General features: G+C 37.2%; 1 protein-coding gene across 2 annotated transcripts in view; it reads left to right on the top strand.

The window, feature by feature from the left end:
• LTN1 (listerin E3 ubiquitin protein ligase 1) overlaps positions 1 to 17,240 on the top strand; it is a 63,031-nt gene that overhangs the window by 16,947 nt on the left and 28,844 nt on the right. The window contains exons 7-14 of one of the 2 annotated variants that reach the window (XM_065876201.1): positions 8,044 to 8,217; positions 9,212 to 9,402; positions 10,135 to 10,270; positions 11,109 to 11,918; positions 12,469 to 12,510; positions 15,082 to 15,271; positions 15,800 to 16,039; positions 16,875 to 17,028. In XM_065876201.1, the coding sequence (XP_065732273.1) occupies positions 8,044 to 8,217; positions 9,212 to 9,402; positions 10,135 to 10,270; positions 11,109 to 11,918; positions 12,469 to 12,510; positions 15,082 to 15,271; positions 15,800 to 16,039; positions 16,875 to 17,028 (1,937 nt within the window). The remainder of the gene's footprint in view (positions 1 to 8,043; positions 8,218 to 9,211; positions 9,403 to 10,134; positions 10,271 to 11,108; positions 11,919 to 12,468; positions 12,511 to 15,081; positions 15,272 to 15,799; positions 16,040 to 16,874; positions 17,029 to 17,240) is intronic. The other variant, XM_065876202.1, reaches the window with a different exon arrangement.

Raw genomic sequence — 17,240 nt, 5'->3', positions numbered from 1 at the left:
TTTTTGATGATGGCCATTCTGACCGGTGTCAGATGTTATCTCATAGTTTGGATTTGCGTTTCTCTAATGATTAATGATGTTGAGCATTCTTTCATATGTTTCTTGGCAATCTGTATATCTTCTTTGGAGAAATGTCTATTTAGGTCTTCTGCCCATTTTTGGATTGGGTTGTTTGTTTTTTTGATATTGAGCTGCATGAGCTGCTTATAAAGTTTGGAGATTAATCCTTTGTCAGTTGCTTCATTTGCAAATATTTTCTCCCATTCTGAGGGTTGTCTTTTTGTCTTGTTTATGGTTTCCTTTGCTGTGCAAAAACTTTTAAGTTTCATTTGGTCCCATCTGTTTCTTTTTGTTTTTATTTCCATTTCTCTAGGAGATGGGTCAAAAAGGATCTTGCTGTGATTTATGTCATAGAGTGTTCTTCCTATGTTTTCCTCTAAGAGTTTGATAGTGTCTGGCCTTACATTTAGGTCTTTAATCCATTTTGAGTTTATTTTTGTATATGGTGTTAAGGAGTGTTCTAATTTCATTCTTTTACATGTAGCTGTCCAGTTTTCCCAGCACCACTTATTGAAAAGGCTGTCTTTTCTCCATTGTATATTCTTGCCTCCTTTATCAAAGATAAGGTGACCATATGTGCGTGGGTTTATCTCTGCGCTTTCTATCCTGTTCCATTGATCTATATTTCTGTTTTTGTGCCAGTACCATACTGTCTTGGTTACTGTAGCTTTGTAGTATAGTCTGAAGTCAGGGAGCCTGATTCCTCCAGCTCTGTTTTTCTTTCTCAAGAGTGCTTTGCCTACTCAGGGTCTTTTGTGATTCCATACAAAGTGTGAAATGTTTTGTTCTAGTTCGGTGAAAAATGCCAGTGGTAGTTTGATAGGGATCGCATTGAATCTGTAGATTGCTTTGGGTAATATAGTCATTTTCACAATGTTGATTCTTCCAATCCAAGAACATGGTACATCTCTCCATCTATTTGTATCATCTTTATTTTCTTTCATCAGTGTCTTATTATTTTCTGCATACAGGTCTTTTGTCTCCCTAGGTAGGTTTATTCCTCGATTTTATTCTTTTTGTTGCAGTGGTAAATGGGAGTGTTTTCTTAATTTTGCTTTCAGATTTTTCATCATTAGTGTATAGGAAGGCAAGAGATTTCTTTACATTAATTTTGTACCCTGCTACTTTACCAACTTCATTGATTAGCTCTAGTAGTTTTCTGGTAGCATCCTTAGGATTCTCTATGTACAGTATCAGGTCATCTGCAAACAGTGACAGCTTTACTTCTTCTTTTCTGATTTGGATTCCTTTTATTTCTTTTTCTTCTCTGATTGCTGTGACTAAAACTTCCAAAACTATGTTGAATAATAGTGATGAGACTGGGCAACCTTGTCTTGTTCCTGATCTTAGTGGAAATGCTTTCAGTTTTTCATTGTTGAGGGCGATGTTAGCTGTGGGTTTGTCATATATGGCCTTTATTATGTTGAGGTTAGCCCCCTCTATGCCTACTTTCCGAAGGGTTTTTATCATAAATGGGTGTTGAATTTTGTTGAAAGCTTTCTCTGCATCTATTGAGATGATCATATGGTTTTTCTCCTTCAATTTGTTAATATGGTGTATCACATTGATTGATTTGCGTATATTGAATCCTTGCATTCTTGGGATAAACCCCATTTGATCATGGTGTATGATCCTTTCAATGTGCTGTTGGATTCTGTTTGCTAGTATTTTGTTGAGGATTTTTGCATCTATGTTCATCAGTGACATTGGCCTGTAGTTTTCTTTCTTCATGACAGCTTTGTCTGGTTTTGGTATCAGGGTGATGGTGGCCTTGTAGAACGAGTTTGGGAGTGTTCCTCCCTCTGCTGTAATTTGGAAGAGTTTGAGAAGGTTAGGTGTTAGCTCTTCTCTAAATGTTTGATAGAATTTGCCTGTGAAGCCATCTGGTCCTGGACTTTTGTTTATTGGAAGATTTTTTTTTTTTTTTTTTTTAAATTTTTGGCTGTTTTGGGTCTTCATTTCTGTGCAAGGGCTTTCTCCAGTTGCAGTGAGCGGGGGCCACTCTTCATCGCGGTCCACGGGCCTCTCACTGTCGCAGCCTCTCCCGTTGCGGAGCACAGGCTCCAGATGTGCAGGCTCAGTAGTTGTGGCTCATGGGCCTAGTTGCTCCACGGCATGTGGGATCTTCCCAGACCAGGGCTCAAACCTGTGTCCACTGCACCGGCAGGCAGATTCTTAACCACTGCACCACTGTTGGAAGATTTTTAATCACTGTTTCAATTTCAGTGCTGGTGATTGGTCTGTTCATATTGTCTATTTCTTCCTGCTTCAGTCTTGGAAGGTTGTGCATTTCTAAGAATTTGTCCATTTCTTCCAGGTTGTCCATTTTATTGGCATAGAGTTGCTTGTGGTAATCTCTCAACCTTTGTATTTCTTCTGTGTCAGTTACTTCTCCTTTTTCGTTTCTAATTCTGTTGATTTGAGTCTTCTCCCTTTTTTTCTTGATGTCTGGCTAATGGTTTATCAATTTCATTTATCTGCTCAAAAAACCAGCTTTTAGTTTTATTGATCTTTGCTATCATTTCCTTCGTTTCTTTCTCATTTATATCTGACCTGATCTTTATGATTTCTTTCCTTCTGCTAACTTTTGGGTTTTTTTGTTGTTCTTTCTCTAATTGCTTTAGGTGTAAGGTTAGTTTGTTTATTTGATATGTTTCTTTTTTTTTAAACTTATTTATTTATTTATAGCTGTGCTGGGTCTTTGTTGCTATGCACGGGCTTTCTCTAGTTGCGGTGAGTGGGGGCTCTCTTGAGCGGGGGTACTCTTCATTGTGGTGCACGGGCTTCTCATTGTCCTGGCTTCTCTTGTTGCAGAGCACCAGCTCTAGGTGTGCAGACTCAGTAGTTGTTGCGCTTGAGCTTAGTTGCTCTGCAGCATGTGGGATCTTCCCGGACCGGGGCTTGAACCCGTGTCCCCTCATTGGCAGGCGGATTCTTAACCACTGCACCACCAGGGAAGCCCCTGTTTCTTGTTTCTTAGGTAGGATTGTATTGCTATAAACTTCCCTCTTAGAACTGCTTTTGCTGCGTTCCATAGATTTTGGGTCATTGTGTTTTCATTGTCATTTGTTTCTAGGTATTTTTTGATTTCCTCTTTGATTTCTATAATGGTCTCTTGGTTATTAAGTAGTGTATTGTTTAGCCTCCATGTGTTTGTATTTTTTACAGATTTTTTCCTGTAATAGATATATATAGTCTCATAGCGTTGTTTTCGGAAAAGATACTTGATACGATTTCAATTTTCTTAAATTTACCAAAGCTTGATTTGTGACCCAAGATATGATCTATCCTGGAGAATGTTCCATGAGCACTTGAGAATAATGTGTATTTTGTTGTTTTTGGATGGAATGTCCTATAAATATCAATCAAGTCTATCTTGTTTAATCATTTAAAGCTTGTGTTTCCTTATTTATTTTCATTTTGGATGATCTGTCCATTGGTGAAAGTGGGGTGTTAAAGTCCCCTACTATGATGTGTTACTGTTGATTTCCCCTTTTATGGCTGTTAGTATTTGCCTTATGTATTGAGGTGCTCCTGTGTTGGGTGCATAAATATTTACAATTGTTATATTTTCCTCTTAGATTGATCCCTTGATCATTATGTAATATCCCTCTTTGTCTCTTATAATAGTCTTTGTTTTAAAGTCCATTTGCATGGAATATCTTTTTCCATCCCCTCACTTTCAGTCTGTATGTGTCCCTAGGTCTGAAGTGGGTCTCTTGTAGACAGCATATATATATGGGTCTTGTTTTTGTATCCATTCAGCCAGTCTGTGTCTTTTGGTTGGAGCATTTAATCCACTTACATTTAAGGTAATTATCGATATATATGTTCCTATTACCAGTATCTAAATTGTTTTGGGTTTGTTATTGTAGGTCTTTTCCTTCTCTTGTGTTTCTTGCATAGAGAAGTTCCTTTAGCATTTGTTGTAAAGTTGGTTTGATGGTGCTGAATTCTCTTAGCTTTTGCTTGTCTGTAAAGGTTTTAATTTCTCCATCAAATCTGAATGAGATCCTTGCTGGGTAGAGTAATCTTGGTTGTAGGTTTTTCTCCTTCATCACTTTAAATATGTCCTGCCGCTCTCTTCTGGCTTGCAGAGTTTCTGCTGAAAGATCAGCTGTTAACCTGATCCCTTGTTTGTTATTTTTTCCCTTGCTGCTTTTAATATTTTTTCTTTGTATTTAATTTTTGATAGTTTGATTAATATGTGTCTTGGCATGCTTCTCCTTGGATTTATCCTATATGGGACTCTCTGTGCTTCCTGGACTTGATTAACTATTTCCTTTCCCATATTAGGGAAGTTTTCAACTATAATCTCCTCAAATATTTTCTCAGTCCCTTTCTTTTTCTCTTCTTCTTCTGGGACCCCTATAATTCGAATGTTGGTGTCTCTGATACTGTCTTCAATTCTTTTCATTCATTTTCTTTATTCTGCTCTGCAGTAGTTATTTCCACTGTTTTGTCTTCCAGGTCACTTATCTGTTCTTTTGCCTCAGTTATTCTGCTATTGATCCCTTCTAGAGAATTTTTAATTTCATTTATTGTGTTGTTCATCACTGTTTGTTTGCTCTTTAGTTCTTCTAGATCCTTGTTAAATGTTTCTTGTATTTTCTCCATTGTATTTACAAGATTTTTGATCATCTTTACTATCATTATTCTGAATTCTTTTTCTGGTAGACTGCCTATTTCCTCTTCATTTTTTAGGTCTGGTGGGTTTTTGCCTTGCTCCTTCATCTGCTGTGTGTTTCTCTGTCTTCTCACTTTGCTTAACTTACTGCTTTTAGGTTCTCCTTTTTGCAGCCTGCAGGTTCGTAGTTCCCGTTGTTTTTGGTGTCTGGCCCCAGTGGCTAAGGTTGGTTCAGTGGGTTGTGCAGGCTTCCTGGTGGAGGGGACTGAGGCCTGTGTTCTGGTGGATGAGGCTGGATCTTGTCTTTCTGGTGGGCAGCTCCACGTCTGGTGGTGTGTTTTGGGGTGTCTGTGGCCTTATTATGATATTAGGCAGCCTCTCTGCTAATGGGTGGGGTTATGTTTCTGTCTTGGTAGTTGTTTGGCATAGGGTGTCCAGCACTGCAGCTTGCTGGTCGTTGAGTGGAGCTGGGTCTTGGTGTTGAGATGGAGATCTCTGGGAGATTTTCACCATTTGATATTATGTGGAGCTGGGAGGTCTCTTGTGGACCAGTGTCCTGAACTTTGCTCTCCCACCTCAGAGGCACAGGCCTGATGTCTGGCTGGAGCATCAAGAGCCTTTCATCCACACGGCTCAGAATAAAAGGGAGAAGATAAAAGAAAGAAAAAAAGAAGAAGATAAAATAAAGTAAAATAAAATAAAGTTATTAAAATAAAAAATAATTATTAAAAATTTTTTTTAAAGTAATTAAAAAAGAGGAAAGAAAGAAGAGAGCAACCAAACCAAAAAAAATTCACCAATGATAACAAGCACTAAAAACTATACTTAAAAAAAAAAACGGACAAACAGAACCCAAGGACAAATGGTAAAGGCAAAACTATACAGACAAAATCACACACAGAAGCATACACATACACACTCAGGAAAAGAGAAAAAGGGGAAAAAAAATACATATCTTTCCTCCCAAAGTGCACCTCCTCAATTTGGGATGCTTTATTGTCTATTCAGGTATTCCACCGATGCAGGGTACATCTAGTTGATTGTGGAGCTTTTATCCGCTGCTTCTGAGGATGGTGGGAGAGATTTCCCTTTCTCTTTGTTTGCACAGCTCCCGGGGCTCAGCTTTGGATTTGGACCCACCTCTGTGTATAGGTTGCCGGAGGGCGTCTGCTCTTCGCTCCAACAGGACAGGGTTAAAGGAACAGCTGATTCGGGGGCTCTGGTTCACTCATGCCGGGGGGGGGGAGGGAGGGGCACGAATGCGGGGCGAGCCTGCTGCGGCAGAGGCCGGCGTGACATTGCACCAGCCTGAGGCGCTGTGCGTTCTCCTGGGTAAGTTGTCCCTGGATCACGGGACCCTGGTAGTGGCAGGCTGCACAGGCTCCTGCGGTGTGGGGAGTGACCTGTGCTCGTACAGAGGCTTCTTGGTGTCAGCAGCAGCAGCAGGCCCGTCTCTGGGGTCCGTGCTGCTAGCTGCGGCTCACGCCCGTCTCTGGAGCCCCTTTAAGCAGCGCTCTTAATCGCTTCTCCTCGCGCACCAGGAAACAAAGAGGCAAGAAAAAGTCTCTTGCCTCTTCGGCAGGTCCATACTTTTTCCCGGACTCCCTCCTGGCTAGCTGTGGTGCACTAACCCCTTCAAGCTGTGTTCATGCCGCCAACCCCAGTGCTCTCCCTGCGATCTAAGCTCCGAAGCCCGAGCCTCAGCTCCCAGCCCCGCCCACCCCGGCGGGTGAGCAGACAAGCCTCTCCGGCTGGTGCGTGCCAGTCGGCACTGATCCTCCATGCGGGAATCTCCCCGCTTTGCCCTCTGCACCCCTGTGGCTGCGCTCTCCTCCGCGGCTCCGAAGCTTCCCCCTCTATCACCCGCAGTCTCTGCACGCGAAGGGGCTTCCTAGTGTGTGGAAACCTTTCCTCCTTCACAGCTCCCTCCCCGAGGTGCAGCTCCCGTCGCTGATCTTTTGTCTCTGTTTTTTCTTTTGTCTTACCCAGGTACGTGGGGAGTTTCTTGCATTTTGGGAGGTCTGAGGTCTTCTGCCAGCGTTCAGTAGGTGTTCTGTAGGAGTTGTTCCACATGCAGATGTATTTCTGATGTATCTGTGGGGAGGAAGGTGATCTCCACATCTTACTCCTCCGCCATCTTGAAGCTCCTCTTCCTCCTGTTCTTATTATTTGTCTTTAGCTTTCCTTTTCCTAAATTTAAAAAAAATTTACTAATTAATTGATTTTTTGGCTGCTTTTGGTCTTCATTGCTGGGCGTGGGCTTTCTCTAGTTGCTGTGAGCGGGGGCTATTCTTCATTGAATTGCGTGGGCTTCTCATTCCGGTGGCTTCTCTTGTTGCGGAGCATGGGCTCTAGGCACGCAGGCTTCACTAGTTGTGGCGTGCAGGCTCAGTAGTCATGGCTCACAGGCTCTAGAGTGCAGGCTCAGTAGTTGTGGTGCACGGGCTTGGTTGCTCCATGGCATGTAGGATCTTCCCAGACCAGGGCTCGAACCCATGTCCCCTGCATTGGCAGGCAGATTCTTAACCACTGTGCCACCAGGGAAGTCCTGTCTTTAGATTTTTTGGGATATTTTTTATAGCCTTTTATTTTGCTATGATTATAAACAGTAATTTGGGTTACTTTCTAGTTTCTTTTTTTCCCCTTTTCTCTGTATTAATTAGGTTCTCAGTACCATGTTGAATAGAAGTGGTGGTAGCGGGCTTCCTTTTCTTGTTTCTTACTTTAATGGAAATAGTTGTAGACTCTTAATGTTGAGTATGACGCTGTTAAACTATGAATTGTGCTCTTATTTATTTGTGTATTTTTAGTTTAGGAATTGTGCTTGGTTCTTTTTCAGATCTGCTGTGCTTTTTCTAAGATCGTTTTCTGTTCAAATTTTTTTAAACTTTTGTTTCTTTAAATATAATAAACGTTGTTGATATGGAGCTTGTAACTGATAGATAATTATAAGATTTAAAGTCTCAGGTCTCTGTGTTATCTTTTGTTTCTGCACAGTGGCTCATGGTGTCTTATTTTTTGTTTGGCTGTATTTAACTTTGTGCTGACTAGTATATTCATAGGGATAATTTGAGCCCCCAAATGAAGGCTTCTTACACTAGAGAGGATTTGTATTTGCTTGAGCCAAAGAAATAGAAAGTTGAATTCTTTCTGCCTTCACTTTTGGCTTGGTAATTCCTAATGTCTTTTAAGCTCTGTGGTGTTCTTCAGATTTTTAAAGAGTATTTTTTCTAGCCCCTTTAGTTTTATTAATGGGAGGGTTAGTATGAATAGCTTACCTGCCATTACCATAAATAAAATTTTATCATACCTTGACTAGGCTTTAGTTTAATTCAGCTTTCCATTTTTTCTTTCAGATCCGCTCAGCCTATTTTGAGTTAGTTTCTGCTTTGTGCCAGCGTACTCCACAGTTGATGAAAGATGAAGCATCCAAAGTGAGCCCATCTGTCCTTCTTAGCATTGATGACAGTGACCCCATTGTATGCCCTGCCCTCTGGGAAGCTGTGCTTTACACACTTACAACTATTGAGGTAGGTTAAAGAGGTACATTTAGTACAGCTGGGAATATTTGTCTTCTTAGTTGTATTTTAGAAGCCTTAGATACCATGTGAGAGAGCCTATCAGATTGTAATATTTAAAACTTGCTAGAAAAATGCTTTCCTGGGAATAAAATATTTAATCCAAAACTTTGTATAAATCTTAAACTGACTATAAAATGGTATAGCATTTTTATTTTACTTTCTGTTTAGTCAATATCAATATCCTTTAAACTTATATGGCCCATTGAAATCAACATATCTGAATATTATATTTAAGATTAAATATTGCTGTCCCTTTTAGAAAGCAGTTTTGTTTTTTGTTTGTTTAGAAAGCAGCTTTTATAGAAGTCTTTTCAGTTAAATATTACTTCTTTTTTGGCTGCCTCAGACCTTAGTTGCGGCACGTGGGATCTTCATTGAGGCATGCAGGATCTTTTGTTGCTATGTGCGGCCTTCTCTCTAGTTGTGTCGTGTGGGTTGTTTTCTCTTCTCTAGTTGTGGTGTGCAGGCTTCAGGGCACGTGGGCTCTGTAGTTGTGGCGCACAGGTTCCAGTGTGTGCAAGCTCTGTAGTTTGCTTCACACAGGCTCTCTAGTTGAGGTGCGCGAGCTCAGTAGTTGTGGTGTGCAGGCTTAGTTGCCCCGCAGTATGTGGGATTTTAGTTCCCTGACCAGGGATCACACCCACGTCCCCTGCATTGTAAGGTGGATTCTTTACCACTGGACCACCAGGGAAGTCCCTAAATAGTTATTTCTGATCAATATTGTCCTGGAAGTATGTTGTATACATAATTACTAAATGTAATAAATTTCTTATAATTTCAGACTTTTAGTTTTTAATGGTGGTGAGAGATTTTGACCCTCTTTAGTTAGAATACTTGATTTTTATTTTTGAGAGTCTATATGTCTTCTCTCTTAATTGGGAAATGTATGTTTATGATCTCTAATTATTATTATAATCTTTTTTTTTTTTTTTTTTTTGGGAAGGACTGTTGGCTTCATGTAAATGCAAAAAAAAGTGTGTTTCCCAAGCTGTCAGCTATGGTTCGTGAAGGAGGTCGGGGTCTGGCTGCTGTCATATATCCTTATCTTCTGCCATTTATCAGCAAACTCCCTCAGTCTATTACAGATCCAAAGTTGGATTTCTTCAAAAATTTTCTCACCTCCCTAGTTGCAGGGTAAGGAATTTAAATTCTTGACGTTTAAAGCAAAATAGATTTTTTCTTATTTTCATAAATGGGCAGAATGACATACTTGTTATTATCATATGTAAATTTCCCCAAATTGTTTTGCTGTTCATTAAACACTTTTAAAGTTTTCGGAGAATTACAGTTGGAATTCTTTTTTTGGGTACTTTCAACACTTCAGTGGTAGTATGCAGCAGAAAGTGAGATAAATTATGGCAAGGCCCTTAGGTAGAAATAGGCTCTTTTTCAATGACCCATTTTTTGGTATGTTGATAAATACAAATGCCCGAGTGCAGAAAATGAACCAGTGAACTTTTCCATTAACTTAAATATAATAGCTGTTTAAAGTCACACTTAAAACGTCATTTCAGCATATTTGTTGAACTTAGTAAAAGATACCCAGTTTTATTAATGATTAAAATTTTTTTTTCCACTACAGTATTATCTTTATTTGGTTAAGTCCTCTCTTTGAAATTTGCAGATGGATTGGTCCATGAATAGAAAATAAATATGTTATCTTTTGTTGATACATTTTTGAAGATATGCTATTTTTCATAGTTCTTCAAGTTTATATTCTAATCGGGCTGTATTTTGGTTGTTCTTAGTTTTTCATTGAAGAAATTATTTTTAGAAATTCTTTTTCATGCCTTTATTTTGGTATTTTTGTATTGCTTATTTTCTTTTTCATGAAGGAATAAGCCACAGGTATTTATTATTTCTTAGGCTATCAACAGAAAGAACCAAAACCAGCTTTTCAGAGTGCTCAGCAGTAATATCTGCTTTTTTTGAATGCTTACGTTTTATAATGCAGCAAAACTTAGGTGAAGAAGAGATAGAAGAGATGCTCGTCAATGATCAGGTATTTATAATGTAAAAATCATCAGTGCCTTTGCACACTAACTATAAAGAATCAAGCTCATTGTGTCTTGTTGCCATTTTTATTAATTAGCCTTCCTTGTAAAGATTTCATTTTTATGATTTACAAATTAAATAATGTGTATTGCTGACCAATAAGTGAAAATTTCTGTATTGTTAGTTGTTATCATAATACCATAATGCCTAAGTACTAGTCACTCTCTGGTTGTACAAACTCTGTTTTAGAGAGTCGCAAATAATTTAGAAGATGCAATTTTCAACATTTTGTATTTTAGTTTATATTATAATCATCTTGTTCCTTCTAAAATATGTAGTACATTTATCCTTTTGTGAGCAATTGTGCTTGGCTTTTAGAACTAGTGATGAGAGCGGGTCCTGGAATATGGTTCCTTATGGTAGGAAATTAATATGATTACATAAGCCTAGATCCTAGTTGATGTCTCAGATAGTTAATTTCTCTTATCTTTGTAATTTAAGAGAAAGCATTCTGAATTCTGTGGGTCCTATATGTCTTTCATATTGGTTTAGAAAAAAGCAAAACACTTTGAATAAATTCAGAAGATCCAAAGAGTTGATGACCAATGATCTTCGTCAATTATATCATAAAAAAGAAGTAATTTGGGGAGATACAGTGAAATCGTTAGGCTCTCTGAATGATATGAAGATGATTTTCAGGTTCAAATTAACTCTTTCATAGTTCTGGGGAAATATTCATGTTTTTCAGTTATTAAATATGAAAATTTATAATGTTTTACAAATACCTTGTTTAAATTTCATTTTCCCTGACAACTGAACTTTAATATTTCTACCTTCTCTTTTAGTTGATTCCTTTTATTGATGCAGTTCTCAAAAACCCAAGATTGCAAGATGAGCAGCTATTTAACCATTTGGCAGAAACTTTAAGTTCATGGGAAGCCAAAGTAGATTTGGATAAAGATGATAAAACAGCTTACAATTTGGAGAAAGTGCTGCTGAATTTCTGGGGAAGACTGTCAGAGATCTGTGTTGAGAAAATCAATGAGCCTGAAACTGATGTTAAGTCAGTTTTGGGTGTTTCTAACCTATTACAGGTCCTTCAGAAGCCAAAGAGCTTGTTGAAGTTAAATAAAAAAAACGTTGGTAAGGTTAGATTTGCTGATGAGATGCCTGAAAGTAATAAAGAGAATGAGAAATATGTCTCCTCAGAAGGAGAGAATAGTGAAGGCTCTGAATTAATGGCTGAACCTTCTCTCACTCACAGTTGCTCAGACCTTATATCACCCCTAAGGAAAAAACCTTTGGAAGACTTAGTCTGTAAACTAGCAGAAATGAGTGTTAATTATGTCAATGAACAAAAGTCGGAGCAACATCTAAGGTTTCTTTCCACTCTGCTCAACTCCTTCTCTTCAAGCCAAGTATTTAAAGTGCTGTTAGGTGATGAAAAACAGAGTATTGTCAAAGCCAAGCCTCTTGAAATAGCCAAACTTGCACAAAAAAATCCCGCAATACAGTTTTTATACCAGAAAGTAATAGGTTGGCTAAATGAAGATCAAAGGAAGGATGCTAGTTTCTTGGTGGACATTTTGTACAGTGCCCTTTGTTGCTGTGATAGTCATATGGAAAGAAAAGCTGTCTTGGATGATCTAATTGAGGTATTACTGTTCTGTATCCTTTTATTTTCATTTATTTATTTATTCATTCATTCATGCATGCCTGCATGCGGAATCTTTCTTCCACGACCAGGGATCAAACCCGTGCCCCCTACAGTGGAAGCATGGAGCCCTCACCACTGGATCACCAGGGAGTTCCCTGTATCTTTTTTTTTTTTTTTCCCTGTATCTTTTTAAACTATAATGGTTTACACTGGCACACTGATTATGGATGAGTAGAACGAGACCTGTATGGGGGTTATTTTGGGATTGTTTCTTAACTATGAATGTCAGTTTAAAGACAATATATTCTTGATTGGGATTGGGAAGTATGTGAGACTTCTGGATAGCTGTTCAGTAAGAGTAAATATGTTAAGATGACAAAAGCTTGGTAATAAAAGGGTAAGTTCTTTCAGTCCATACTTTTTAAAGCTGGACTTGCTAAAAAAATGTTTTAGTTTTGTAGTGGTTCCATGGTCACTTCATTTACTTATAAAAAATTTTACCAGTTACTGTTTTTTCTAGCAGATTGTTTCTCTTTTTCTTCTTTTAGGTGGATCTGAAATGGAATTCTATTCTTCAGGTCATTGAAAAGGTATCTTAGAGATTTTTCTCTTTTTTTTTTGTATTTATAGGTATACAAAAATTAAACCACAGCTATATTCACATAATGGTATGTGATTAGGTGTCTCTGTTAGAGAACTTCCTTATTATTGTAACTTTCTTCTCGTAATTTGAGAAGCCATGGTGTTCACCTTTCTATAGTATTATTTTTCTGGTTAGGAATATCCGGGAAGAATGAACAGGTTCTGGAAGATCCAGTGTCTCTTCCCTAGTGGGTAACAAAGGAAGAGTTAAGCATTTATCTTAGTTTATCTTTTAAACTAAGATTTCTGCTGTTATCCTAGTTATTTTTTCTTCTGTAGAAATGGATTGAATGGTTCTAGCTTTGAGTAGAACGCATCAGGAAATTAAGTTTGTTTTACCCTGGAATACTATACAGGCAAACTAAAGTCTTCCCACCTTTATTTAATTGCCATTTGACTAAGTAAGAAAATTAGTGATGAAAATAATACAAAGAAATCAAGGAACATAATTCAGAAAAATTTTTAAATGGCTTAAGTATTCTTTCCTAATGAAGATGTAAATGATATAACGTAACACTTTTCCAACCATAGAAATGTTATGACTAGCTGCCTAAAAGTCTTCCTTTTCTTAAAGAATTTTTTCATTATTTTAAAATTTTACTTACATAACTCTAATTTACAAGTTTCTTTTTTTCTGTCTTTTTAAATTATAATATGTTGTAATTTAAATTAAAATATGTTGAAAAAAAACATATAGATTTGCCATAGTAACCATTTCTAAGTGTACAGTAGTGTTGTTTATTCACATTATTGGTCAACCAATCTCCAGAACTTTTTCACCTTGTAAAATAGAAACTATACCCATTAAACAATAACTCCCTATTTCCCCCAATAGTTTATTTTTACAAAATAAATACAGAGTATTAATTTACTCTTTTTCAATGGGAAATATAACTTACTGGCACACCATTTTGAATTACTTTATTCAGTACCTCCTCTCCCTATAGGCAGGCTACATGAAAAGCCAAATTATGAGAAAGCTGCTTGATAAGTCTAGAATCAGAGCAAAAGTATATAGTTAATAATTTGATAAGATAAAGATTGATATATCCATTTCCAACTTAGGAATGTACCTGCCAGGTTCAGGTACATCTGTTCAGGTACATCTGTAGTTCAAGTACATCTGTTTGGAAGACTCTTCCTGGGCAGTGTTTGGAAGTTCATAGCCAGTGTTTGCTTCCTGTACTCCTGTGACTAACTAGTCTCCCTAACCCCTGTTAGATTCTTTCTGTGGATATGTTAAAACATTGAGAAGTTGGACTTCATGTCTTAATAACCTGAGAGACATTTTATTCAGAAGTTTGCTTTTTGGATTCTGTAGGATTCTATAAAATAGATTGGTTTTATTTGGTAAGCTATTTTAGGAAAGCCAATATTATAGCCATCTTAAGTTCTAGTTTTTCTTGTTTTTATGCAACATCATACTTTATGAGCAGAGTCCTAAAGTCAGCTTCCTTAAAAACAAACCTGACTTTTGTAACCAGAAAGAACCTTAGAGATTTTCTAAGTTAACCTTCATTTTTCAAATTAGAAAATAGACCCAGGTTGGTTAAGAGCTTTGTCTAAGGTCATAAAGCCAGAATAGTGGTAAAGCTTGGACTAAAATAGAAGCTCTCATTACCTACAATTTTTTGAATAAGGAGATAAAACAGTTTTGGGGGCACTACCCAATCTGCACTTGGATTTTTTTTTTTTCCAGATTGCTTTGAAATGAGCCAAGTTGCAAATTCCTTTCTTCTCAGCCTTTAAACCAAAAGAAGCTCTGGGAACATGGATCACCATGCTTTTGGGGGTGGATTTACAGTTTCTTTCCTTGCTTCCCCACCCCACGAAAATAAACCAGTTGCTGTCAGCTATCTGCCCCAGTAACTATTTCAGAAAATTTGGGCAAATGATAAGTCCCGTTGTTCATATTGAATTAATTTACCACTATTATATGTTAATTGTTCTTTAGCAAAATTAATGAACAAAAATTTAGTATTTGTAGAGCATTTTAAAATCTATCTTTAAAGTTCATTCATTATTCATTGAACATATCTGCAGTGTTGATAGCAGGTATCAAAGAAGTTTAAGACAGTCTCTGCTCTCAAGGAACTTACAGTTTCATTGGAAATAACACATACACAGATGAAACATTATAAATAATAATACAACCCAGTAAGTGCTCTAGAGATTCAGAGAAAAGCAGTGATGAGTATGGGCTGGCATGGATGGGGGAGACTTCACAAAGCAGGTGTGATTTATACTAAATCTCAAATAATGGATGTGATTTTGATAAATAAAGAAGAAGGGGAATATTTATGGTTGGGAAGATAGAATGAACAAAGCATGGAAGCATACATAAGCAAGGCTTAATGGGGAATAGGGAAGATACCAGCCTTCTTAGAACTTGAGGAGGAGGCATGGGGGACGATGTTGAGGCCACGATGATGAAAGGAGGTAATATGGTACAAGTAATATTTTGGCAAGTCTACTTTTTGATCTTGCTTCTAATCTTTGCTTTAATTTTATGGTTTTAGGCATGTTCTAGTTCAGATAAACATGCTTTAGTAACTCCTTGGCTAAAAGGAGATATCCTTGGTGAGAAATTGGTAACCTTGGCAGATCATCTTTGTAATAAGGACTTGGAATCCACAGTATCTTCTGAATCTTACTTCTCAGAAAGATGGTCTCTTTTAAGCTTGGTATTATCCCAACATGTTAAAAATGGTAGGTAAAAATATGGCTTTTGTTTTTTAGTAGGGAGGGAGTAGTTTTTTCACCTTTTGGGAGGATTCCATGCTGCTCAGTTTGCATAATATTAGTTGAGAATAACAAGATTTAGTTCACTCATACCTGAATTTTGTAAGCACCCTAAGTGTTTATAAATCTCTGTAACACGACTTGGAAGATATTTAATACTTCTAGTTTTATATTTTAAAGGGTTTTGAATTTAGCCATTCACTCTAATTTTGTCTAGCATTGCTTTTTTACTTAATTTAAAATAGCTTTTTTTAATGTGAGGGCTTTTATGTATGGGGAACAGATTGATTTGTTGATGTGATTTTCTTTTATATAAAACATAAACACCTTTTAAAAAAAAAAAAACAAAAAACACATGGAGAGACCAAGATGGAATGTTAACCCCGAGTAAAGTATTAAAATACATTGGTTAAAAAATTAAAAACAAAGATTAAAAAAAGGAAAACACACTGTTAATATTTCTTGTGTTTTGTCTGTTTGAATTTTTTTCTGTAGATTACTTGATTGGAGAAGTATATGTTGAAAGAATTATTGTTAAACTTCATGAAACTTTATCCAAAGCAAAGAAATTGTCAGAAGCTGAAAATAATGACTCATCAGTGTCTTTTATCTGTGATGTGGCCTATAACTATTTCAGCTCAGCAAAAGGATGCTTGCTAATGCCATCATCTGAAGATTTATTGTTAACTCTCTTTCAGTTGTGTGCTGAGAGCAAAGAAAAAACACATTTGCCAGGTAATAGCCTACTGCTCAAATGTTTTGTTGGGAATCTCCGGCTCTGATCTTCATAGTGTAAGTGCCCAGGCTTTATTAATTGAATCATAATGTGTTTGAACTTTGAAGGCATTTTGAGTAAAGGACTACAAATCTTAAACACTTTCAGCTTTAGAAACCAAGTTAAAGATGTATGTAGACATTATATCTAAAGTTTTTACTTGATATCAAGGAAACGGTTTTGGAAGGGGCCATGATAGATGAGTTAGAATCTTAGCTCCTTCACTCAATAGCTCTCACAAGTTGCTTAATTTCTTGATGCCTCAGTTTCCATATTTATAAAGGGGGACATTAACACCTTCTTCTCTTATAGTTAAAGACATTCAATCTTGGTGTAGAGTAAAATGAAATTGAGATTCCCTTTTTAAGGACTATATTCCTGTCTTACATGTTAATTCAGACTTATTTGTGAAAGGAATGTAAAAAATACTCTTGAAAAAAAAAGGTTTTAATGGAAAACCCTCCTCCCCAACCCTTTCTTTAATACTAACTTTTCTATTTGAAAATGGTATATTTTTTATATCTCCAAATGGTCAACTCTCTTATAAATAAGTTCAGAGCAGAAAAAAGCTGACTTTAAAAATCTTAGCATTTTTACATTTATATGGCATGAGTTAGCTTACATTATTGTGTATTTATGACATAGTTATTTTGTTTTAGCCGTTGAATAGTAATTTTATGTTTTCTTAATGGTACCTTACAAATCTCAGATCTGCAATGAGTTCTTTCAGACATTTTGTACTGATTATAGTTACTTCATAGGGATTATGAATCACTGTTGACATCTTGATTTTAGACTTTCTTATCAGTAAACTGAAAAATACTTGGCTCTCTGGTGTGAATTTATTGGTCCATCAAACTGGCGACACATATAAACAGAGTACCTTCCTACGTTTATCTGCTCTGTGGCTGAAAAACCAAGTTCAGTCTTCATCATTGGATATCACAAGGTAACCTTTTTTTGTGCTCAGTTGCAGAGTATCTCTTTAATAATTGATCATTGTCCTTAATAAGGTTCCATGATTAGTGTGAATGCCTATGAAAAATGACTTGTTGGGCTTCCCTGGTGGCACAGTGGTTGAGAGTCCACCTGCCGATGCAGGGGACGCGGGTTCATGTCCCGGTCCGGAAAGGTCCCACATGCCGCGGAGCGGCTGGGCCC

The sequence above is a fragment of the Phocoena phocoena genome, chromosome 4 (genome assembly GCF_963924675.1).
Source record: "Phocoena phocoena chromosome 4, mPhoPho1.1, whole genome shotgun sequence".
NCBI lineage: Eukaryota > Metazoa > Chordata > Mammalia > Artiodactyla > Phocoenidae > Phocoena > Phocoena phocoena.
The sequence above is the reverse complement of the archived record's forward strand: the minus strand, read 5'-3'. Positions and strand labels throughout refer to the sequence as shown.